The sequence below is a fragment of the Marmota monax genome, unplaced genomic scaffold (assembly GCF_021218885.2).
Source record: "Marmota monax isolate L192 unplaced genomic scaffold, Marmota_monax_Labrador192_F-V1.1 WCK01_AAM20220418_F8-fsc00045, whole genome shotgun sequence".
In the NCBI taxonomy this organism is placed as follows: domain Eukaryota; kingdom Metazoa; phylum Chordata; class Mammalia; order Rodentia; family Sciuridae; genus Marmota; species Marmota monax.
Window position 1 is genome coordinate 3,726,857 of NW_026692132.1, and position 25,081 is coordinate 3,751,937.

Here is a 25,081-nt window from a genome sequence, read left to right on the forward strand (position 1 = left end):
GTCACTTGTTTGTGGCATCTGAAAATGGAATTTATGTGTGACCACATCAGGTCACATATCAAAGATCTGGAACACCCAGCTGTTCTGTGGCCTTTTGCTTTCCTTATTTACCTGGGACCTAATTTACACCTAGGAGTGTCTGCATTCCTTCTTCTATCCCTGTATGGACCCACTTGAACCTCAACTTTGAAAATAGTTGTTACTAGGTGACACTATGTGTGAATCTATATAGACTTGGGTCTGTTTTTTATTCTTATTTGATATACTGTTTTTTTACCATTAAGTCTTTCGGATTTGATCACAGTACTTTTCCCCTCTGCATGAGGAAAATGACAGGCTACCTATATAAAGCAGATCTTCCGAACCATTGCAGATGTGTCTGATACATTCAACCCCTTGGCCCTCAGGCAAATGAATGGGTACTGGGGTAGCCAGAATGCCTGTTTATCTTAGTGTGCCATGGTTGTACAAATAATATCATTTTGTGTGGGCCATAATGTGAAAAAATGTAGAGGAACTCTGCCCTGTATGGGATTATTATGTAGAGAGCATTGATGATCCACCCTATATACTCAAATACTGCTAAAAGGAAATCATGAGCAAAATTTGAAACTGGTAGCTTTGCTCAGGAAGAAAATCCAGCCAAGTTGAAGGCCCAGATTTCCTCATGGGCAGGAGTGGAAGCAGAGGAATAAAGAATAATGTATAAGAGAAATTCTGATATTCTCATATTTACTTAGGCATACATTTAAACACTTCGAAGCTTACTATGTATGTTACATTTTCACAGAACTTTTTATTTCAAAGGACTTTCATAATACCTTTTGATTCTTTGTGGTAAATAAGACAGATATTTATTTTAAAGAGAATCTGAGAAATTATATGATAGAACTAGGGCCTAGAATTAAAGCCCAGTGTCTGTCTTCTAGTCCAGTGCCCATTCTACATTACATAGATTTTCATGTTTATTGTACATCAAAGTGGTAAATCTCTTGTGGAAAGAGGGAAGAGCCAAAATAAAAGCACTTTTTCTTAAACTCATAAAGGAGTTTATATCCCGCCACAGTAGTCTGTACTGTGGTATTTATTTCAGTTAAATGTTCAAACTGATTCTGGATGGAATGGTTTATGAATGAAAAAATATTATACTTATTTATCACAGTGCAGACTGACACTGGGCAGAATGCTTTAGCTTACCCAGTGGTCAAAATATCACTCAGATAATAGGAGCCAGAAGCAAGGTGCAAGGTTAAAAATAAGCCTCTTTTTCGCTTGTAGAGCCAGTGTCTTTGAACTATAATTGTTCAGTGACTTGGCTATGTCTTCAAAAATAAATGTTGCAGGCAGGCAGGGGAGGCAAAAAAGAAAGTTTATTGCTCACTAAATTGCACAGACTAGTCAGAAAAGGACTGATTTAAATAAGGTCAAATTTAAATAAACTAATTTATAAATTTTATTAAACATTTTTTTTTCTAGCCTTGAAAATCTGGAGTTCTTTAAACACTTTCTGCAAAGTCCTTATTTTAATCCTATTCTTATTTATTTTACATGCCTGAAAGTGACTTGTCCACCATTTCATTTGACTTTGCTTGAAATGCTTGGATTTTGTTTCTAAGCAAAATATGAAAAATTGCAGTTCACCTCTGACTTAAATCTTTCATCCCATTCCTTTTGTTGATGCTTTATTTTCATATAATTACTTTGAGAGCTAAGAAATGTCTAGAGTCAGAATAATTTAGACATTACAAAAATAGTGTTGTGTATCTTGTGTAACCAGAAGTTAAAATTCCAATGAGAGTTTACAGGCAGGTTTTTATGAAACAAGTGTTTTCTGAGTTAAGAATAAAAATACGAAACTCTTTTTTCTTCATTTAACGTGTGTATAACTTCATTTTTCTACATCGACACACTTGGGCTAGCATCTTAAAAATCATATGTAGAGGATGTTAATTCATTCACATAACACACAACTCTTGAATTTACTGTGTGAAAACCCTAAATAGGGAATGGGAAGAATGGTGGCAAGCCACAATAAGCAGGTGGGCACATTCCACATATCTCTGAGAAATTCAGATGGAGAGTCACTGAAACATTTTGCATAAAAATATACTGGTCAAAAAAGACAAGTAATTTTTCATTTTCATTTATTATACTTCAGATGATTGCTATAAGGAAGAAGAAAATTACAGCTTCTGGCTATGAACCAGTGTGCCCAAAAGGTTTAGTAGTTAGGTAGTTAAGTTTTTTTTTTTTTTTTTTTTAACAAACTTAATTAATATGCCATACAGTTTACCCACTTAAAGTGTCCAATTCAATAACTTTTAGAATATTTGTAGAATTGTGCATCCATCACCATACTTCTTAGTCATGATCTCCTAATCCCATCTCCCCAAACCTTAGATAAACATTAATTTATGCTGTCTCTTGTGGTAAAATGAGTTGGACGTGACCTTCTTATGTTCATATATGAATACACGACACGACCAATGTAATTCCACATTATGTGCAACCACAAAAATGGGAAGTTATACTTCATGTATGTATGATATATCAAAATATATTCTACTGTTATGTATAACTAAAAAGAACAAATAAATTTTTAATTCTAAAAAAATCAATTCAATATACATAAATTGAAATAATATTCAATAATTGAATTATAACATTCAGTAAAGTATAAAATTTATGCTGTCTCATTTGCTTATTCTGTAGCATTTATATTAATGGAATCATATATGGTCTTTTGTGACTTTTCTCTAAATTAGGATGTTTTCAGGTTCATTCATGTTATGACATGTATCAGTATTTTATTTCTTTTGTTGCCAAATTATACTTTATTGTATAAATATATAAAATATTTGTTTATCTGTTCATAAGTTGATGGATGTTGAGGCTGTTTTTACTTTTGACTATATGAATAGTGCTGCAGTAAACACTTTTGTGCAAGTCTTTGTTGAACATATGTTCAAAAAAATGAGAAATGTTCTCATTTCTCATGAATATGCACCTAGGACTGGAATTGCAGGATCATGTAACCATTTGAGGAACTGTCGAGTTATTTTCCAAAGTGACTGCATTGTTTTATATGCCCACCAGTAGTGTATGAGTCCAACTTTTCTAAGCCCTCACCAATAAATTATGTATCACTTTTTATTTTAGTCATCCTAATTTGCATGGAGTGACTTCTCATTGTGATATTTACTTCAAATCTTGGAATTGTCTAGTTTGTCTGGGCTTTTATTTTCTTTCATGTGTTAGGTGACATGTCTAGAAAATCATTGATTGCCTCATTCCCAGATAGCCAATATTTATGGTCATGGGTGTTTTTTCCTAAGATTTTTATAATTTTAGCTCTTTCCTTTTAGATCTTTAAATTGATTTTTAGTTATTTTTTTGTGTTTGGTGTGAGTTAGAAGTCCAAGTTTATTCTTTTATTTTTTTATTGTTCTAATCAGTTGTACATGATAGCAGAATGTTCTTCAATTCATTGTACACAAATGGAGCACAATTTTTTACTACTCTGGTTGTACAGGAAATAAAGTCATACCATTCATGTAAATCATACATGTACCTAGAGTAATGATGTTCCTCTCATTCCCCCATCTTTCCTGTCCCCCCCCTCCCTTTTGTCCAATACAAAGTTCCTCCACTCATCTCATGACCCCTCATTATGGATTGGCATCCACTTATCAGAGAAAACATTTGTCCTTTGGTTTTTTGTGATTCGCTTATTTCGCTTAGCATGATACTCTCCAACCCCATCCATTTACCTGAAAGTGCAATAACATTATTCTATTTTATTGCTAAGTAATATTGCATTGTGTATATATATCACAGTTTCTTTATCCATTCATCAATTGAAGGGCATCTATGTTGGTTCCACAGTTTGGCTATTGTGAATTGTGCTGCTATAAACACTGATGTAGCTGAGTCACTGTAGTATGCTGTTTTTTAAGTCCTTTGGGTATCGACCAGGGAGTGGAATAGCTGGCTCAAGTGGTGGTTCCATTCGAAGTTTAAGGAATGTCCATACTACTTTCCAAATTGGCTGCACCAATTTTCATTCCCACCAGCAGTGTATGAGTGTGCCTTTCCCCCACATCGTTGCCAACACTTATTGTTTGTTTTCTTGATAACTGCCATTCTGACAGGAGTGAGATGAAATCTTAGTTTTCATTTACATTTTTCTAATTGCTAGAGACATTGAATATTTTTTCATATATTTGTTGATTATCTTCTGAGAAGTGTCTGTTCAGTTCCTTAGCCTATTTATTGATTGGGTTGTTTGGTTGTTTTTGTTTTGTTTTGTTTTGTTTTTGGTGTTAAGTTTTTTGAGTTCTTTATATCTTGGAGATTAGTGCTCTATCTGATATGCATGTGGTAAAAATTTTCTCCCATTCTGTAGGCTCTCTCTTCACTGATTTTTTTTTTCTCAGAAGAAGTTTTTTTAGTTTGAATCCATCCCATTTATTGACTCTTGATTTTATTTCTTGCACTTCAGGAGTCTTGTTAAGGAAGTCAGGGCCTAATCCGACATGATGAAGATTTGGGTCTACTTTTTCTTCTATTAGGCATAGTATCTCTAGTCTAATTCCTAGGTCCTTGATCCACTCTGAGTTGAGTTTTGTGCATGGCGAGAGATAGGCATGTAGTTTCATTTTGCTGCATATAAATTTCCAGTTTTCTCAGCACCATTTGTGAAGAGGCTATCTTTTCTCCAATATGTTTTTGGCACCTTTGTCTAATATAAGATAATTGTAATTTTGTGGGTTAGTCTCTGTGCCCTCTATTCTGTACCATTCGTCTACAAGTCTGTTTTGGTGCCAGTGTTATGCTGTTTTGTTATTATGGGTCTGTAGTATAGTTTAAGGTCTGGTATTACTATGCTTCCTGCTTCATTCTTTTAGCTAAGAATTGCTTTGGCTATTCTGGGTCTCTTATTTTTCCAAATGAATTTTTTTTATTGGTTGTTCAAAACATTACAAAGCTCTTGACATATCATATTTCATACATTAGATTCAAGTGGGTTATGAACTCCCATTTTTACCCCCAATACAGATTGCAGAATCATATCGGTTACACATCCACAATTTTACATAATGCCATATTAGTAACTGTTGTATTCTGCTGTTGTTTTTCTCTTCCTTTTCTAGGGCTTTGAGATGAAGTGTGAGCTCATTTATTTGTTGATTTTTTTCCTTTTTTGAGGAATGACCTCCAGGAAATGAATTTCCCTCTTAAAACTGCTTTCATTGTGTCCCATAGATTCCGATATGTTGTGTCTGTATTTTCATTTATCTCTAAGAATTTTTTGATTTCCTCCTTTATGTCTTCTGTAACCCATTGATCATTCAGTAACATATTGTTCATTTTCCATGTGATGTAGGATTTTTACTTCCTTCTTTTATCATTGATTTCCAGTTTCATTCCATTATGATCAGATAAAATGCATGGTATTATCTCCACCCCTTTATATTTACTGAGGGTTGCCCTATGGCATAATATATGGTCTATTTTTGAGAAGGATCCATGTGCTGCTGAGAAAAAAGTATATCCACTTGATGATGGTTAATATATTCTATATATGTCAGTTAAGTCTAGGTTATTGATTATGATATTGAGTTCTATAGTTTCTTTATTCAACTTTTGTTTGGAGGATCTGTCCAATGGTGAGAGAGGTGTGTTGAAGTCACCCATAATTATTGTGTTGTGGTCTATTTGATTCTTGAACTTGAGGAGAGTTTGTCTTATGAACGTTGCAGCACCATTATTTGGTGCATAAATATTGATAATTGTTATGTCTTGTTGGTGAATGGTTCCTTTTAACAGTATATAATGTCCTTCCTTATCCCTTTTGATTAACTTAGTCTTGAAGTCGATTTTATTCGATATGAGGATGGCCACCCCTGCTTGCTTACGAGGACCGTGTGCGTGGTATATTTTTTCCCAACCTTTCACCTTCAGCCTGTGTATGTCTTTTCCAATCAGATGTGTCTCCTGGAGGCAGCATATTGTTGGATTTGTTTTTTTAATCCATGTTATCAGCCTATGTCGCTTTATTGGAGAGTTTAAGCCGTTAACATTTAGAGTTACTATTGATATATGGTTTGTACTTTCAGCCATGTTTGATTATTTATCTTTTTTTTAAATTTAGTTTGTTTCTCCATGATTAGCTTTCCCCCCGCCCTCTGTCTTTACTGAGGTACTTCCCACTGTTGGTTTTGGTTATTGTTTTTCATTTCTTCCTTGTATAGTGTTTTGCTCAAGATGCTTTGCAGTGCTGGTTTTCTGGCTGCAAATTCTTTTAACTTTTGTTTATCGTGAAAGATTTTTATTTCGTTGTCGTACCTGAAGCTTAATTTTGCTGGATACAAAATTCTTGGTTGGCATCCATTGTCTTTCAGTGTTTGAAATACGTTGTTCCAGGATCTTCTCGCTTTCAGCGTCTGTGATGCAAAATCCGTTGTTAACCTTATTGGTTTACCCCTGAATGTAATCTGCCTCCTTTCTCTTGTAGCTTTTAATATTTTCTCTTTGTTCTGTGTATTGGATATCTTCATAACAATGTGTCTTGGCGTTGGTCTATTGTGATTTTGTATGCTCAGTGTCCTGTATGCATCTACAATTTGTATATCCGTTTCCTTTTTTATTTCTGGAAAGTTTTCTATAATTATTTCATTCAGCAGGTTGCTCATTCCCTTGGTTTGAACCCCTATACCTTCCTCTATCTCGATCACTCTTAAGTTTGGTTTTTTTTATGTTATCCCATAACTCTTGGATGTTTCTCTCGTGATTTTTTACCAGCATTTCTGAGTTGGCTAGACTCTTTTCAAGATGATATATTTTGTCTTCATTATCTGGCTTCTACTTGCTCTACTCTGTTAGTGATACTCTCATTTGAGTTTTTAATTTGGTTTATAGTTTCCTTCATTTCTAGAATTCTTGTTTGATTTTTTTAATAATCTCTATCTCCTGATAAAGATGCTTATTTGCTTCTTTTATCTGTTTATGTAATTCATTTTTAATGTGTTCTTTCACTGTTTGAATTTGCTGTCTCATATCCTCTTTAAGGTTCCATTCCATCTGTCTAAGTTATTCCTGGAGTTCTTTATTTGACCATTTTTTCTGATGCCCTCTAGGTCCTCCTGAATATTTAGGCTGTCCTGCATGGTTTGTACTCCTTTTCTTCCTTGGTTTTTCATGCTGCTCATGTTACTTCTTGTTCTGTTTGACTGCTGAGTTACTGTTTACTCCTATAAATTTATTTGATGCTTGGGAGGAAAGGTATTAGAAGGGAAGGGAAGAAGTCGCTAAAGAGAATGAGAGTAAGCAGGTAGAATTTAAGGAAGGGGGAATAAGGAAATTGAAAAGAAATGAAAGATAAAAGAAAAAAATAGAAAAGAAAAAAGAAAAAAAATTTTAAAAAAATTAAAATTAAAATTAAATAATTAAAAAAATATTTTAAAAAATTTAAAAAACAAAAAAAATGAAAATGAAAAAAAACCCAAATAATAATAAAAAAAAATTAATAAATGCAGTCTTAGAGTTTGATTAACTTCTCTTCCAGTAGGTGGAGCTGTGCCCACCGGACCAAGCTTCTCCTCTCAATACGCGGGAACCAATCACTGTGCAGCATCTCCTCCTCGCAGACTTGGCAGGTCTCCAATCCTGAGTGCCTAGGGCCTTCTCTTGTGTCTAGTCACTTCCCCACGTTTCCTCAAGCCAGGCCCCGCTCACCGGTGATGCTCACCACAATACTGGCTACACGCCAGGTCTGCTGCTCCCGGGAGTCCTATTTTCTTGAACGACTGGGCATACTCTCCCTGTTTGCCATTCCCTCAGACCCTAAGTTTGTGGAGCTTCTGGCTGAGAACCCTCAGCGAATTTTGCTTGCCCTCCGGTAGCCACGCCCCCGGTAGCTGGTGCAAGAGACCTTAGTTGTCACACTGGTGGGAGCGGTAGCCGGGAGTTCAGCGCCGCGGGTCCCGCGCCACTCCTGATTCCCTCAGGGGAGAGCTGGGAGGGGCCCTTAAGGTTTCCCCGCTGTGTGGAGAGGGATGGCTAGGGGGTTACACACCTGTCGCCACCGGTTTCAATGAAGTTATCTCCTCCGCCGCATTCTGGTGACATCAGTTCTCTGCCATGGTGGTATCCCATGCAAATGGCGACAGTTCGTTCTCTTTGCCGGGTGACCAATGCAACGGGTGGGTCCTGACTGGCTCTCCCAAGCCCCGTCTCAATCCTGTGGCCACTGCCTATGAAGGCTCGGTTGGTATTAACTTCTGCAGGTTCAGACGCGCCGACCAGTTGTTAAAGCGGGATCGTTTAGTGCTGAGTCACAGCAGTTTGTCTCTGGTCCCACCGCGGCCGGGGGCAGAGCCAGGCTATATTAAAACTTGAACATTGGCAACAGACCTTCTTCTAGTGACCTAAATATGCCGCGATGCACACAAAGACACGCGGCTCCCTCCCTAGCTCTCTGCGGGCAACCACAGCAGCGCCCAGAAGCTGGGCTGCTCTGTGTTGGCCCAAGGTGGCGCGAGGGCGGCTCCGACGGCTGCTCCAACCGTGGATTCAAGAGCCTTTCCAAATGAATTTCATGATTGCTTTTCTATTTCTATAATGTATGATGTTGGGATTTTAATTGGGATTGCATTAAATCTGTGTAGTGCTTTTGGTAATATGAACATTTTGGCAACATTAATTTTTGCCTATCCAAGAATATGGGATATCTTTCCATCTCCTAAGGTCTTCTTCAATGTCTTTCTTTTTAGTGTTCTGTAGTTTTCCTTGTAGAGGTCTTTCACCTCTTTTGTTAAATTGATTCCCAAGTTGTTGGGTTTTTTAATTTCCTTCCTTCCTTCCTTCCTTCCTTCCTTGCTTCCTTCCTTCCTTCCTTCTTTCTATTATGAATGGGTTGGTTTTCCTAATTTCTCTTTTAGAGGATTCATCAGTGATGTAGACAAATGCATTTGATTTATGGGTATTGATTTTATATCCTGATACTTTGCTGAATTCATTTATTAATTTCTAGAAGTTTTCTGGTGGAATCTTTTGGATCATCTAAGTATAGAATCATGTGGTGGCAAATAGTGATAGTTCCAGTTCTTTGTTTCCTATTTTTATCTCTTTAATTTCGTTTGTCTGTCTTAATTGCTCTGGCTGGAATTTCAAGGACTGTGTTAAATAGAAGCAGTGAAAAAGGTTATCCCTTTCTTGTTCCTATATTTAGAGGGAATGCTTCCAATTTTTCTCCTTTTAGAATGATATTGGCCTTGGACTGAGCATAGATAGCTTTTACAATGTTGAGGTATATTCCTACTATCCCTAGTTTTTGGGGGTTTTTTAGTGTTTTGAACATGAAAGGGTGCTATATTCTGTTAAATGCTCTCTCTGCATCTATTGATATAATCATATGATTCTTATCTTTGAGTCTGTTGATGTGGTGAATTATATTCATTGATTTCCATTATGTTGAACCAACCTTGTATCCCTGGGATGAATCCTACTTGATCATGCTATTTTTGTATGCGATTTGTCAGAATTTTATTGAGAATTTTTTCATCTATGTTCATCAAGGATATTGGTATGATGTTTACTTTCCTTGATGAGAATTGTCTACCTTTGGTAGTAGGGTGATATTAGCTTCATTAGAATGAGTTTGAAAGGGTTTCCTCCTTTTCTATTTCATGGAATAATTTGAGAAGTATTGGTATTAATTCTTCTCTGCAGGTCTTGTAGAATTTGGCTGAGAATTCCTGTGGTCCCAGCTTTTCTTGGTTGGTAGGCTTTTTATGGCATCTTCTATTTCCTTGCTTGAAATTGATTTGTTTAAAGGATTGTGTATGTCCTTCTGATTCAGTTTGGGCAGATCATATGCCTCTAGAAATTTGTTGATGCCTTCAAAATTTTCTATTTTACTAGAGTATATACTTTTAAAATAGTTTCTAATTTTCTTCTATATTTCAGTAGTGTCTGTTGTAATGTTTCCTTTTTCATCCAAAATTTTTGTAATTTGTGTTTTCTTTCCCCTTTTTGCTAGGGGAGTGAGGATTTATCAATTTTATTTATTTTTTAAAAGAACCAGCTTTTTGTGTATTGTCAATTATATCAATTGTTTTGTTGTTGTTGTTTCAATTTCATTAATTTCAGGCCTGATTTTAATTATTTCCTCTCTTCTATTACTTTTGGTGATGGTGTGTCCTTCTTTTTCTAGGGCTTTAAGATGTAATTTCAGGTGGTATATTTGTTGATTTTTTTCTAATTTTAATGAATGAGCCAATGCAATGAACTTTCCTTTTAGCATTGTCTTCATAGTGTCACAGAGATTTTGATATGTTGTATCGGAGTCCTCATTTGCCTCTAAGAATTTTTTTATCACCCTGCTAATGTCTTCTGTTATCCATGCATCATTCAGTAGCATGTTATTTAGTCTCCAGGTGTTCGAGTAACTTCTATTTTTTATTTTATCATAGATTTCTAATTTCATTCCATTATGGTCAGATAGAATGAAAGGCAGTAGCTCTCTAATTTTTTGTATTTGATAAGACTTGCTTTGTGGCATAACATATGGTCTATTTTATTTTATTTTTTATTTTTTTTTATTGGTTATTCAAAACATTACAAAGCTCTTTACATATCATATTTCATACATTTGATTCAAGTGGGTTATGAACTCCCATTTTTACCCCATATACAGATTGCAGAATCACATCGATTACACATCCACGTTTTTACATATTGCCATACTAGTGACTGTTGTATTCTGCTATCTTTCCTATCCTCTACTATCCCCCCTCCCCTCCCCTCCCATCTTCTCTCTCTACCCCATCTACTGTAATTCATTTCTCTCCCTTGATTTTTTTTCCCTTTCTCCTCACATCCTCTTATATGTAATTTTGTATAACAATCAGGGTCTCCTTCCATTTCCATGCAGTTTCCCTTCTCTCTTCCTTTCCCTCCCACCTCTCGTCCCTGTTTAATGTTAATCTTTTTCTCATGCTCTTCCTCCCTGCTCTGTTTTTAGTTGCTCTCCTTATATCAAAGAAGACATTTGGCATTTGTTTTTTAGGGATTGGCTAGCTTCACTCAGCATAATCTGCTCTAATGCCATCCATTTCCCTGCAAATTCCATGATTTTGTCATTTTTTAGTGCCAAGTAATACTCCATTGTGTATAAATGCCACATTTTTTTAATCCATTCATCTATTGAAGGGCATATAAGTTGGTTCCACAGTCTAGCTATTGTGAATTGTGCTGCTATGAACATCTATGTAGCAGTATCCCTATAGTACGCTCTTTTAAGGTCTTCAGGGAATAGTCCGAGAAGGGCAATAGCTGGGTCAAATGGTGGTTCCATTCCCAGCTTTCCCAGGAATCTCCATACTGCTTTCCAACTTGGCCACACCAATTTGCAGTCCCGCCAGCACTTGTTGTTGTTTTGACTTCATAATGGCTGCCAATCTTACTGGAGTGGGATGGTATCTTAGGGTGGTTTGTTTTTTTTTCTTTAATTTTTATTGTTGGTTGTTCAAAACATTACATAGTTCTTGACAAATCATATTTCACACTTTGATTCAAGTGGGTTATGAACTCCCATTTTTACCCCGTATACAGATTGCAGCATCACATCGGTTACACATCCACTGTTTTACATATTGCTACACTAGTGTCTGTTGTATTCTGCTGCCTTTCCTATCCTCTACTATCCCCCCTCCCCTCCCCTCCCCTCCCATCTTCTCTCTCTATGCCATCTACTGTAATTAATTTCTCTCCCTTGTTTTTTTTCCCCCTTTCCCCTCACTTCCTCTTGTATGTAATTTTGTATAACCATGAGGGTCTCCTTCCATTTCCATGCAATTTCCCTTCTCTTTCCTTTTCCCTCCCACCTCTCACCCCTGTTTAATGTTAATATTCTTCTCATGCTCTTCCTCCCAACTCTGTTCTTAGTTACTCTCCTTATATCAAAGAAAACATTTGGCATTTGTTTTTTTAGCGATTGGCTAGCTTCACTTGGCATAATCTGTTATAATGCCATCCATTTCCCTGCAAATTCTATGATTTTGTCATTTTTTAATGCAGAGTAATACTCCATTGTGTATAACTGCCACATTTTTTTTATCCATTCGTCTATTGAAGGGCATCTAGGTTATTTCCACAGTCTTGCTACTGTGAATTGTGCTGCTATGAACATCGATGTAGCAGTGTCCCTGTAGCATGCTCTTTTTAGGTCTTTAGGGAATAGACCGAGAAGGGGAATAGCTGGGTCAAATGGTGGTTCCATTCCCAGCTTTCCCAGGAATCTCCATACTGCTTTCCAAATTGGCTGCACAAATTTGCAGTCCCACCAGCAATGTACAAGTGTAGACTTTTCCCCACATCCTCGCCAGCACTTGCTGTTGTTTGAATTCATAATGGCTGTCCATCTTACTGGAGTGAGATGGTATCTTAGGGTGGTTTTGATTTGCATTTCTCTGACTGCTAGAGATGGTGAGCATTTTTTCATGTACTTGTTGATTGATTGTATGTCCTCCTCTGAGAAGTGTCTGTTCAGGTCCTTGGCCCATTTGTTGATTGGGTTATTTGTTATCTTATTGTCTAATTTTTTGAGTTCTTTGTATACTCTGGATATTAGGGCTCTATCTGAAGTGTGAGGAGTAAAGATTTGTTCCCAGGATGTAGGCTCCCTATTTACCTCTCTTATTGTTTCTTTTGCTGAGAAAAAACTTTTTAGTTTGAGTAAGTCCCATTTGTTGATTCTTGTTTTTATCTCTTGTGCTATGGGTGTCCTATTAAGGAATTTGGAGCCCGACCCCACAATATGTAGATCGGAGACAACTTTTTCTTCTATCACATGGCGTGTCTCTGATTTGATATCAAGCTCCTTGATCCATTTTGAATTCACTTTTGTGCATGGTGAGAGAAAGGGATTCAGTTTCATTTTGTTGCATATGGATTTCCAGTTTTCCCAGCACCATTTGTTGAAGATGCTATCCTTCCTCCATTGCATGCTTTTAGCCCCTTTATCAAATATAAGATAGTTGTAATTTTGTGGATTGGTTTCTGTGTCCTCTATTCTGTACCATTGGTCCACCCACCTGTTTTGGTACCAGTACCATGCTGTTTTCGTTACTATTGCTCTGTAGTACAGTTTGAAATCTGGTATCGCTACACCTCCTGATTCACACTTCCTACTTAGAAATTCTGGGTCTTTTATTTTTCCATATGAATTTCATGGTTGCTTTATCTATTTCTATAAGAAATGCTGTTGGGATTTTGATTGGCATTGCATTAAACCTATAGAGAACTTTTGGTAATATCGCCATTTTGATGATGTTAGTTCTGCCTATCCATGAACAGGGTATATTTTTCCATTTTCTTAGATCTTCTTCTCTTTCTCTCTTTAGGGTTCTATAGTTTTCATTGTATAAATCTTTCACCTCTTTTGTTAGGTTGATTCCCAAGTATTTTATTTTTATTTTTTTGAGGATATTGTGAATGGGGTGGTTTTCCTCATTTCCATTTCAGAAGATTTGTCGCTGATATACAGGAATGCCTTTGATTTATGCGTATTGATTTTATATCCTGCCACTTTGCTGAATTCATTTATTAGCTCTAGTAGTTTCTGTGTAGACCCTTTTGTGTCTTTTAGGTATAGGATCATATCATCCACAAATAGTGATAATTTAAGTTCTTCTTTTCCTATCTTAATGCCTTTAATTTCTTTTTTCAGTCTAATTGCTCTGGCCAGTATTTCGAGAACTATATTGAATAGAAGTGGTGAGAGAGGTCATCCCTGTCTTGTTTCAGATTTTAGAGAGAATGCCTTCAGTTTTTCTCCATTTAGAATGATGCTAGCCTGAGGCTTAGCATATATCATATATAGCTTTTACAATGTTGAGGTAAGTTCCTGTTATCCCTAGTTTTTATAATGTTTTGAACATAAAAGGATGCTGTATTTTGTCAAATGCTTTTTCTGCGTCTATTGAGATGATCATATGGTTCTTATCTTTAAGTCTAATGATGTGGTGAATAACGTTTATTGATTTCCGTATATTGAACCAGCCTTGCATCCCAGGGATGAATCCTACTTGATCATGGTGCATGATCTTTTTGATATGCTTTTGTATCTGATTTGCCAGAATTTTATTGAGGATTTTTGCATCTAAATTCATTAGGGATATTAGTCTGTAGTTTTCTTTCTTTGAGGTGTCTTTATCTGGTTTGGGAATCAGGGTGATATTGGCCTCATAGAATGAATTTGGAAGTTCTTCCTCTTTTTCTATCTCCTGAAATACATTGTAGAGTATTGGTATTAGTTCTTCTTTAAAGCTCTTGTAAAACTCTGCTGTATATCCATCCGGTCCTGGGCTTTTCTTGGTTGGTAGTCTTTTGTTGGCTTCTTCTATTTCCTCACTTGATATTGATCTGTTTAGGTTTATATCATGCTGACTCAATCTGGGTAGTTCATATGTCTTAAGGAATTTATCGATGCCTTCACTATCTTCTATTTTATTAGGGTATAGGGTTTCAAAATAATTTCTAATTATCTTCTGTATTTCTGAATTGTCTGTTGTGATGTTGCCTTTTTCATCCCGTAAGCTAGTAATTTGGGTTCTCTCTCTTCTTCTCTTTGTTAGCATGGCTAGTGGTCTATCAATCTTATTTATTTTTGGAAAGAACCAACTTTTAGTTTTGTCAATTTTTTCGATTGTTTCTTTTGTTTCGATTTCATTGCTTTCAGCTCTAATTTTAATTATTTCTTGCCTTCTACTGTATTTGCTGCTGATTTGTTCTTCTTTTTCTAAGGCTTTGAGGTGTAGTGTGAGGTCATTTATTTGTTGGCTTTTCCTTCTTTTAAGGAATGAACTCCATGAAATGAATTTTCCTCTTAGTACTGCTTTCATAGTGTCCCAGAGATTTCGATATGTTGTGTCTGAGTTTTCATTTACCTCTAAGAATTTTTTAATTTCCTCTTTGATGTCTTCTGTAACCCTTTGTTCATTCAGTAGCATATTGTTTAATCTCCATGTGATGTAGGATTTTTCCTTTTTCATTTTATTATTGATTTCCAATTTCATTCCATTATGATCATATAAAATGCATGATAGTATCTCTACTCCTTTGTAATTGCTAAGATTTGCCCTGTGACATAATATATGGTCTATTTTTGAGAAGGATCCATGTGCTGCTGAGAAGAAAGTGTATCCGCTTGATGTTGGGTGGTATATTCTGTATATATCAATTAAGTCTAAATTATTAATTGTATTATTGAGCTTTATGGTTTCTTTATTCAACTTTTGTTTGGAAGATCTGTCCAGTGGTGAGAGAGGTGTGTTAAAATCTCCCATGATTATTGTGTTGTGGTCTATTTGACTCTTGAACTTGAGAAGAGTTTGTTTGATGAATGTAGCTGCACCATTGTTTGGGGCATATATATTAATGATCGTCAAGTCTTGTTGGTGTATGGTTCCCTTGAGCAGTATGTAGTGTCCTTGTTTATCCCTTTTGATTAACTTTGGCTTGAAGTCTATTTTATTTGATACAAGTATGGACACCCCTGCTTGCTTCCGGGGTCCATATGAGTGATATGATTTTTCCCAACCTCTCACCTTCAGTCTGTGTATGTCTTTTCCTATCAGATGAGTCTCCTGTAGGCAGCAAATTGTTGGATCTTTTTTTTTAATCCATTCTACTGGCCTATGTCTTTTGATTGGTGCATTTAAGCCATTAACAGTTAGGGTTACTATTGAGATATGGTTTGTATTTCCAGCCATATTTGATTATGTGTGTTACTTAAAATGATTTGTTTTTTCTCTATGATTAGTTTTTTCTTTACTGTACTACCTCCCGCTGTTGGTTTTCATTGTTATTTTTCATTTCCTCTTCCTGTAATGTTTTGCCAAGGATGTTTTGAAGAGCTGGTTTTCTAGCTGCAAATTCTTTTAGCTTTTGTTTATCTTGGAAGATTTTTATTTCATCTTCAATCCTGAAGCTTAATTCACTGGATACATGATTCTTGGTTGGAACCCTTTTTCTTTCAGTGTTTGAAATATGTTGTTCCAGGATCTTCTAGCTTTCAGAGTCTGTGTTGAAAGATCAGCAATTATCCTGATTGGTTTACCCCTAAATGTAATCTGCTTTGTCTCTCTTGTGGCTTTTAACATATGGTCTATTTTAGAGAAGTATCCATGTGCTGCCGAGAAAAAGTTTATTTGTTCGTTGATGGATGAAATATTCTATATATATCTGTATATCTAAATTATTGATTGTATTATTGAGGTCTGTGGTTTTTTTGTTTAGTTGTTGTTTGGAGATTCTGGGTGATTAAAATCACCCAGTATTATTGTATTGTGGTCTATTTGATTCTTAAGTTGAGAAGGGTTTGTTTGATGTATGTCAATGCACCATTTGTTGGGGAATAGATATTTATGATTGTTATGTCTTGTTGAAGTATGATTTCCTTAAGCAGTATGAAATGTTCTTCTTTATCTCTCTTCACTAACTTTGGTTAGAAGTATACTTTATCTGATAAGAGGATGGAAACCCTCACCTGTTTATACAGTCCATGTGAGTGGTATATTTTTCCCCATCTTTTCACCTTCAGTCTGTGATTGTCTTTTCCTGTGAGATGAGTCTCTTGAAGACAGTATATTGTTGGTTTTTTTTTTAATCCAGTCTGCTGGTCTGTGTCTTTTTATTGATGAGTTTAGGCCATTAACATTCAGGGGTATTATTGAGATATGGTTCGCATTCCTGGTCATTTTGGTTTGTTTTTGGTTTTTAACTTGACTTGGTTTCTTCTTAGATTGGCTTTTCTTTTAGTATAGTTCCTCCTTTTACTGATTTTCATTCTTGTTTTTCATTTCCTCCTCATGGAATATTTTTGCCAAGAATGTTCTATAGTGCAGGCTTTCTCACTGTAAATTCTTTTAACTTTTGTTTATCATGGAAAGTTTTTATTTTATTATCAAATCTTAAGCTTAATTTTGCTGGATATAAGATTATTGATTGGCATCCATTTTCTTTCAGAGCTTGGTATATTTTGTTCCAGGCTTTTCTTTCTTTTCCTTTCTTTTCTTTTCTTTTTTTTTTAAGAGAGAGAGAGGGAGACAGAGAGAAAAAAATTTTTTAATATTTATTTTTTAGTTCTCGGCGGACACAACATCTTTGTTTGTATGTGGTGCTGAGGATGGAACCCGGTCCACACGCATGCCAGGCGAGCACGCTACCGCTTGAGCCACATCCCCAGCCCCAGGCTTTTCTTGTTTTAGAGTCTGAGTTGAAAAATCTGCTGAGATCCAAATTGGTCTCCCCATATATATAATTTTATTTCTTTCTCTTGTGACCTTTAAAATTTTATCCTTAATCTGTATGTTAGGCATTTTCATTATAATGTGTCTTGGTGTAGATCTTTTGTAATTTTGTACATTTGGTGTCCTGTAAGCCTCTTGTATTTGATTTTCCAATTCATTCTTTAATTTTGGGGAATTTTCTGATATTATTTCATTGAAGAGATTGTGCATTTACTTTGGTTTGAATCTCTATGTGTCTCTCTCTATCCTGCTAAATCTTAGATTTGGTCTTTTGACATTATCTCATAATTCTTGGATGTTCTGTTCATTGTTTCTTACCATCTTCACTGTATAGTAAATTTTATTTTCAAGATTATATAAAAAATTTTGTCTTCATTGTCTGAGGTTCTGTCTTCCAAATGATCTAGTCTGTTAGTGATGCTTTCTTTTTTTGTTGTTTTTTTATCTGTTTTGTTTTTTCCTTCATTTCAAGGATTTCTGTTTTTTTGTTTTTTAGAATCTCTCTTGAAGTAATCTTTTGCTCTTTGTATTTGCTCTCTTATCTCTTTGTTGGGAGTGATCAATTGTTGCCTGTATTTGCTCTCTTACATAATTTTTTGATTCACAGGTCATTTTAATTATGTACATTCTGAGCTCCTTCTCTAACATTTCATCTACTGTGCTGTCAGTGGGTTCTATTGTAGCATCTTATTATTTTCTCATGATGTCCATGTGTCTTCATCTCTTGCAATGCAGATCTGAGATATTACAGTTTCTACCCTATAATCTTGTAGAATCCCTGTAGGTTACCAATACCTCACCTTTAAGGGGGAGATCACTGTTTACAATACCCAGTGCAAACAATATGCAGCCATAAATCCAGTAGCTCCTATTTAGACAATTACAGTTTTGTTGCTGAAAACAGTAGTGATGTGTTCGATTATCATTAACCATATAGTCAGTGGGTTTGCATAGGAGTTTACAGTTTCTAATGGTGGACTGAGAAAGAAACGGGGGTGGGGGGGTAGAATTAGATGTTTGTGAGGTAGGATATGAGATTATAGAGGTATTAGATTATAGGAAGAGTGAAAGGGGAATCAAAATAAGTTGGCTGTTATCAGGAGAATAAAGAGAAAGGGGTGCCCCCATGCAGGGCTCTTTTGCCTCTGCAACAAGATAGTAATCTGTTAGCACATCTTGTAGGGATACCTCTGGTGTAACCAGGCCTGCAGGACCTTGGTGAGGTTCTTTCAGGTCCTGTCATTTGTCCCTAGATGAAAGTGGTCATGACCCTAGTTGATGGCAGCATTAGCATCAAACATGTAGGTACTTTGCTGTTGGGCTTCCAGTCTCCAGTTGGTGTACAAAGATAGATGCTGCCTCAACTAAAGATGGTGGAGGTGGCCACGGAGGTAACCCAAGATGGGAGCAGTGATGTCTGAAGATGGAGGTGACCACTTTCAGAAATGGAGATGGAAGAACAGGCCCTGTGATGACGTTGGGCAGCCTGTGTGGCGATGCAGTGCTGTGGCATGCGGTGCTGCAGCAGGCAGCTGCCTCCAGGCCCCGTCCATTGTCCCACTGTGGATTCTACCATGTGGAAAGGACGATGGCAGTGGCTGTAGTGTCCCAAGATGGAGGCAGTCTGGGGGGAGCCATATGTTAATAGATTGGAATCTGCAGCACAATCAGGTCCTCTCTCCCAACTTTATTCTTTTGCACTTAGTTATCTGGTACTTTGTGTTTGTTTTTTTAGTGTACATAAAATTTATTTTGGGGGCTGCTTAACACTTAGTAAATAGTTTGATATCAAGAAAATCATTTCCAAAAGATAAATGAAATAGTATATTTCTTTTATTTTATTTATTTATTTTTGTTTTACTTAGTTACACATGACAGTACAGTGATCTTGACATATCATAAATTTGAATCAGATGGGATATAATTTCTCATTTTTCTGAGTATATAGGTTGCAGAATCACATTGGTCATGCAGTCACATATATACACACAGTAATAATGTCTGTTTCATTCTACTATCCTTCCTATCTCCCCAACCCCATCCCTCCCCTCCCTCCACTTCTCTTAACTTAATCTAGGGTAATGCTATTCTTTTTTTTTTCCTCACATCTTCATACATGTGTTTTGTATAACAATGAGGGTCTCGTTCCACCATCCATGCAATTCCATTTCTCCCTCCCTTTCCTCTTCCCTATGTAGAGGACTTCCAAATTCATTCTATGAGGCCAATATCACCCTGATTCCAAAACCAAACAAAGACAACTCAAAGAAAGAAAACTTCAGACCAATATCTCTAATGAATATAGATGTAAAAATCCTCAATAAAATTCTGGAAAATCGGATACAAAAACATATCAAAAAGATCGTGCACCATGATCAAGTGGGATTCATCCCCGGGATGCAAGGTTGGTTCAACATAAGGAAATCAATAAATGTAATTCATCACATCAATAAACTTAAAGATAAGAACCATATGATCATCTCGATAGATGCAGAAAAAGCATTTGACAAAATACAGCATCCCTTTATGTTCAAAACACTAGAAAAACTAGGGATAATAGGAACTTACCTCAACATTGTAAAAGCTTTCTATGCTAAGCCTCAAGCCAGCATCATTCAAAACGGAGAAAAACTGAAGGCATTCCCTCTAAAATCTGGAACAAGACAGGGATGTCCTCTCTCACCACGTCTATTCAACATAGTTCTGGAAACAGTGGCCAGAGCAATTATAAGAAAGAAATTAAAGGAATAACTATAGGAAAAGAAGAACTTAAACTAGCACTTTTTGCTGACGATATAATTCTATACCTTGAAGATCTAAAAACCTTTATCTATTTTTTTTAGAGAGAAAATTTTTTTAATATTTATTTTTTAGTTTTCGGTAGACACAACATCTTTATTTTATTTTTTATGTGGTGCTGAGGATGGAACCCAGTGCCCGGCAATGCCAGGCAAGCGCGCTACCGCTTAAGCCACATCCCCAGCCCCATTTATCTATTTTTGAGATTGCAAAAATAGTGTTTTCTCTCTTGTAAAAAAAATTGGAGTAGCTTACCAATTTTTTAAAAAAGATTACCTTTACAAATATTTCCTTCCAGAACAGTATCTACTATTTATTGATTTTATCTAGATAAAAATATCAAGCACTTAGCAATTCTGAAGAATAAAGTCACACAGTAGATAATTTTTTTTCTAATAGTCTTAGTTGTAGGTAGACACAGTACCTTTATTTGTTTGTTTGTTTGTTTATGCAGTGCTGAGAATCAAACCCAGTGCCTCACACGTATTAGGCAAGTGCTCTACCACTGATAACCCCAGCCCCTGGATAATGATTTTTTAAGGTAACACAGCTTAAAGTTTACCTTCTGTTTCTTGTGAGGCAATGAATCATAATTAATCGTCACAGAATAACTGAAATTTGTTGGTGGTAGTATAAGCATAACCTCAACCTATCCTGATAAGTTTGTTCTACTGTACATTTGTAAAGGGATCAATAGTCTGTCTCAGTGTGTCTTGATGTATTTTATTTTATGTAGTTGTTATAAACAAGAAGAAAATCCAAGTTTTTTTCTGAGTGAAGATCAGTGAATTTGTTTCAAAGTTCCCATATCCCTTTGTTTTACTGTTCAAGCAAATGAGATTTATATATTTTGAAAGAATTAATACGTAAATCTGATTAAATTTCATTCTATTTGGTGCTCTTTTATTGCTTATAAGCAAAATGAAGGCCGCAAATCCTAAATGCCTAGTGCACATATTATTTGTTTTCTTGCATATACAGGATAATATCACAAATAGAATTTGTAGACCAAATTTTCTTGGCAAGGAAATAGAGGCTTGGAGAAATGGCTGAATCATCTTAGGTTTCATATTTCATTAGTGGTAGGGTAAGTCTGAGTACACATAGTAGGACCTCAAATAAAAACCGTATTTTGCCTATATTTTGATTGCTTTCTCTTCATTATGAATCCGGTTTAAATGAGTGGACACGCTTAGTATTTGACCCTATTTATGTATCTGACAGTTTTATTACTCAGACTAATCACTGTGTACACAATTGATCATTAGCTTATGGTGAAAAATTCCTATTTTAATAGTATCTTTAAGAGAAATATTTGTCACCTTTCTTTGATTATCTCTTCTATGTTTAACTGCCATCACTCCATGAAATATATCCTTAAATCAGAAAGTTGCTTAATTTGGAGACCATAGGGTCCTTACAAATCCATTTTATAGGCATTTCTGAACCCACTAAAATTGTGTGTAAAACTTAGTTCACAGATTCTCAAAGATCCAGTCTTCAAGGTCAACCTGTATTCTCATTCTACAATTTTGCTTCATTTCTTTTTGTCTCACATTGGAAAATACTTACTTTCCTCCACAGATAGGGCTACATTAATTTTAGAAATTATTACTGTTCCCAAATTAAAAATGTCAGATCATTTTAATTTTTTTATAGGCTCTTTTGAACCCTTTCCAAATTCTTTATAAACCTGAATGTTAAGAACCTCAGAATTAGAAATCGTGTACTAATGAACATCTAGTTTAGGATCTTGGATCTAGTGACAGTAATGTCAGAGGGTTAGGGGAAGCAGACATAAAGCTGTAAAGATAGATCCTGGAACAGCCCCACAAGATAGTTTAGACCCTTTAGGTCAAAGCAGATAGGGCCAGGGGTTCAGGTAAAATTAACAGGATTGGGCACATTTCAGTTTTTGAAGTAAGAAAAATACAGGTCCTGAATAAAAGGAACCATGATAGGGAGTAGGAATCAAGCTCAAGCCCAAGATAAGCCAAAAACAAATGAGTCAGAACAGTAGAATGAGAATCCAGGTTGACCTTGAGGACTGGATCTTTGAGAATTTGTGAATTAAGTTTTACACACAACTTCAGAGAGTTCAGAAACACCCATAAAATGGATTTGTTAGGGCTCTTTGGACCCCAAATTAAGCAATAGAATCCTGCAAAAGATCTAAAACATAACTTGATGCATATGAGCAAACTGCCCCCATTATTATGTCACTTCATTTCCAATATTGAGGCTCTTTGGGGAGATGGCTGCTATAGATTGCAATACAAATACTTGTCTCTTAAGGTTTCCTTTCTCCTTGCAACTTCTGAACTCACAGCAGCCTCAAGGCTTTAGATTCCTGAGGGTTGTTTCTAAGGGGTATGACTAATGGAAACAGTGAGGTGGAGCTTGCAAGATAAAATATATAAACTAGGTTATTAAAATCACTAAAGTTGGGAAGATTTAGACTCTTCTGTGAATCTGATGGCAATGTGGGCTGTTTCTCTCTAAGGCAGGCCAAATATAAATCATGCAGAACACTTTTATACAAGTAATCTGTCGGTCTAAAACTGATTCATGGTTAAAAACACCTGATGGAGGTGTTTAAATATTCTGTATTTCTTAACTCATTTGTTTCCTGTCCTTTATTAATGTTTTATAGAATTACTTTAACTGATGTCTCATCTGCTAAGGAGATTTGAGAATATAGTTTCCACATGTCAGCCAAAAGATTAATGAGGGAAACACTGCTAATAAGGCCAGAGTAGTGGCAGCAATAATTTGGGACAGATCCCTGGGAGCGTAGTCAATTTGTGGGATGAGAATTGTGTCAGAGAAATTCAGCATCTCTATCTGGATGATTTTTCTTCAATTCCTGCATTCGGATCTAGGTCCTATTTTTTACTTTTTAAGAAATTATTCCTCTATGAATTGTGTAATAGGATGCAATGCACCATCAGTTTTAAATGGTTCCTGTTAGAGCACCATCCACTTCTCAAGCATGGCTGGCCTGGGCCCTTGGGCAGTGGGTAAAACCTCTGAGTCTAATAGGATAGTGCAAGAGGGTATAACTAGAAGAATTATTGTTATTTGTTACTATATTGTTAATCTTACTTATCAATCTCTAGAACCAGATCCTTCTGGCTATATGTAAAACTGTAAGATTAAAGTAATTAATCCAGAAAATTTAATTTGAATAACACCTCATTTACCACAAATTTTAGATCTCTGGAAACAGCATCCAGAATATCTTACATTTCCCAAAAGGAAGAAATTTTTTTTCTTTTTCCTTTTGTAAGTTGTAACAAAATAATGTTTAGAAGAAGAAATTCCCAAATATGGACATATTTACATTTTTAAAAAATTAAAGGTTTATTACATATTTGAGAATATTGGTTGCTATGTTTTTGTTTTAACTGTTTTCCTCCCCTTTACTTGACCTCTCCAAGTCCTTTCTTTCTGTGAAACCTAATTAGGGACCTATGAAGTAGAGTTAGTAGAGGCTAAACTAATGATATTTTTTGATATGAATGAGATAATCTATGCCCAGTCTCTAGTTATAGTAGCAGACACACAATACTAATGGTAATAATGGTGCTTTTTCCAAGATAGTCTAGTCAACCTTTAACTTCTTTATTCTCTGACCACAAAAACCACTTACTGCTTACACTACTTTTTGACACTTAACTCTCCTATTTTAGATGTTATAGTTTCAATAATACTTCCCTTACAAGCCATATGGCCTTCATTTTGATTTTTGTTTTTTTTTTCCCCCTCACCAGAAAATGAAAACACTAGCAGAAAGGAGAAGGAGTGCTCCATCTCTTATCTTGGATAAAGCTCTGCAAAAACGGCCTAGTACCAGGTAGGTACACAACTTTATATACACATTTGGTTTGTGCTTAGAAATTTATGTTAGATGTGTTTTGGGATCATGTGCTATTTTGTAAAGGAGGGGATTATTTGTTTATCAGCATTAGAATTCTATGTTTAATAATAGAAAACATGACTTCTGTTCTGAAATTATTTGATAAGACATATTCTTTTTTTTTTTTTTTTTTTGGTACTAGAGATTGAACCCAGGGGTGCTTAACCACTGAGCCACACATCCCCAGCCCTTTTTAAAATATTTTATTTAGAGACAGGGTCTTGCTAAGTCGCTTAGGGCCTCACTAAGTTCCTAAGGCTGGCTTTGAACTCAAGAATCTCCTGCCTCAGCCTCCTGAGCAGCTGGGATTTCAGGCGTGGGTCACCATACCTGGTGATAAGACTATTCTTTATGATAATCAGAGCCCTTTGGAGTGAGTATATGTGTTTGGTTGCTTTAAAACTGATTCAGAAATGAATCTTACATCGTAGAGATACGAAGATTCCGTGTTTGTCAAACTTTATTTGTAGAACAATTAGAAAGCACAATACTCAAAAATGGATTTCAGTTATGTATAAAAATTTACTTATTTTTGTCACAAGGTGATGCCGTACATGAATATTTTAACCAATTTTAGATATGAAGAAAGATATGAAGTAAGATTTTTTTAAAATGAATATTGATTTCTTTTAAGTAGTATTGGTTAATTAGTGAAGTTTGAAATGGAAAAACAGGCTAAATAGCGACTAATGATCACTTCACCTATTAAGACTAATTATTACTTTGATTGAAATTTTCAGAAAGTCTTTTGTAGTATATAGAAATTGAATGGATATTCAGTCATTAATTTATTTATTAAATGGCATTTTAACTCAGGAGTTTTTATGTTCAAGCCCTGTGATGACATTCCTCTAAGCAATGAATCCTTTTATATAAAGTGAAGCCATTATCATCTTTATTTAAAGTCAGGGTACACCAGTAATTATTAGTCCTATGAATTATCTGCTACTTTAACAAAATATATGTGGACACATGGAAGTTTTTCAGTGCCAAAATAAATTATATTTCCCAATCTCAATTAGTGAAATTTATCAAAATACATATGAGA

The 25,081-nt window shown here is 35.6% G+C and overlaps 1 protein-coding gene across 3 annotated transcripts in view; it reads left to right on the top strand.

The window, feature by feature from the left end:
• Arhgap20 (Rho GTPase activating protein 20) overlaps window positions 1-25,081 on the top strand; it is a 109,323-nt gene that overhangs the window by 6,527 nt on the left and 77,715 nt on the right. For all 3 annotated transcript variants that reach the window (XM_046467106.2, XM_058586453.1, XM_058586452.1), the window contains exon 2: window positions 23,888-23,970. In XM_046467106.2, coding sequence (XP_046323062.1) covers window positions 23,888-23,970 — 83 coding nt within the window. The remainder of the gene's footprint in view (window positions 1-23,887; window positions 23,971-25,081) is intronic.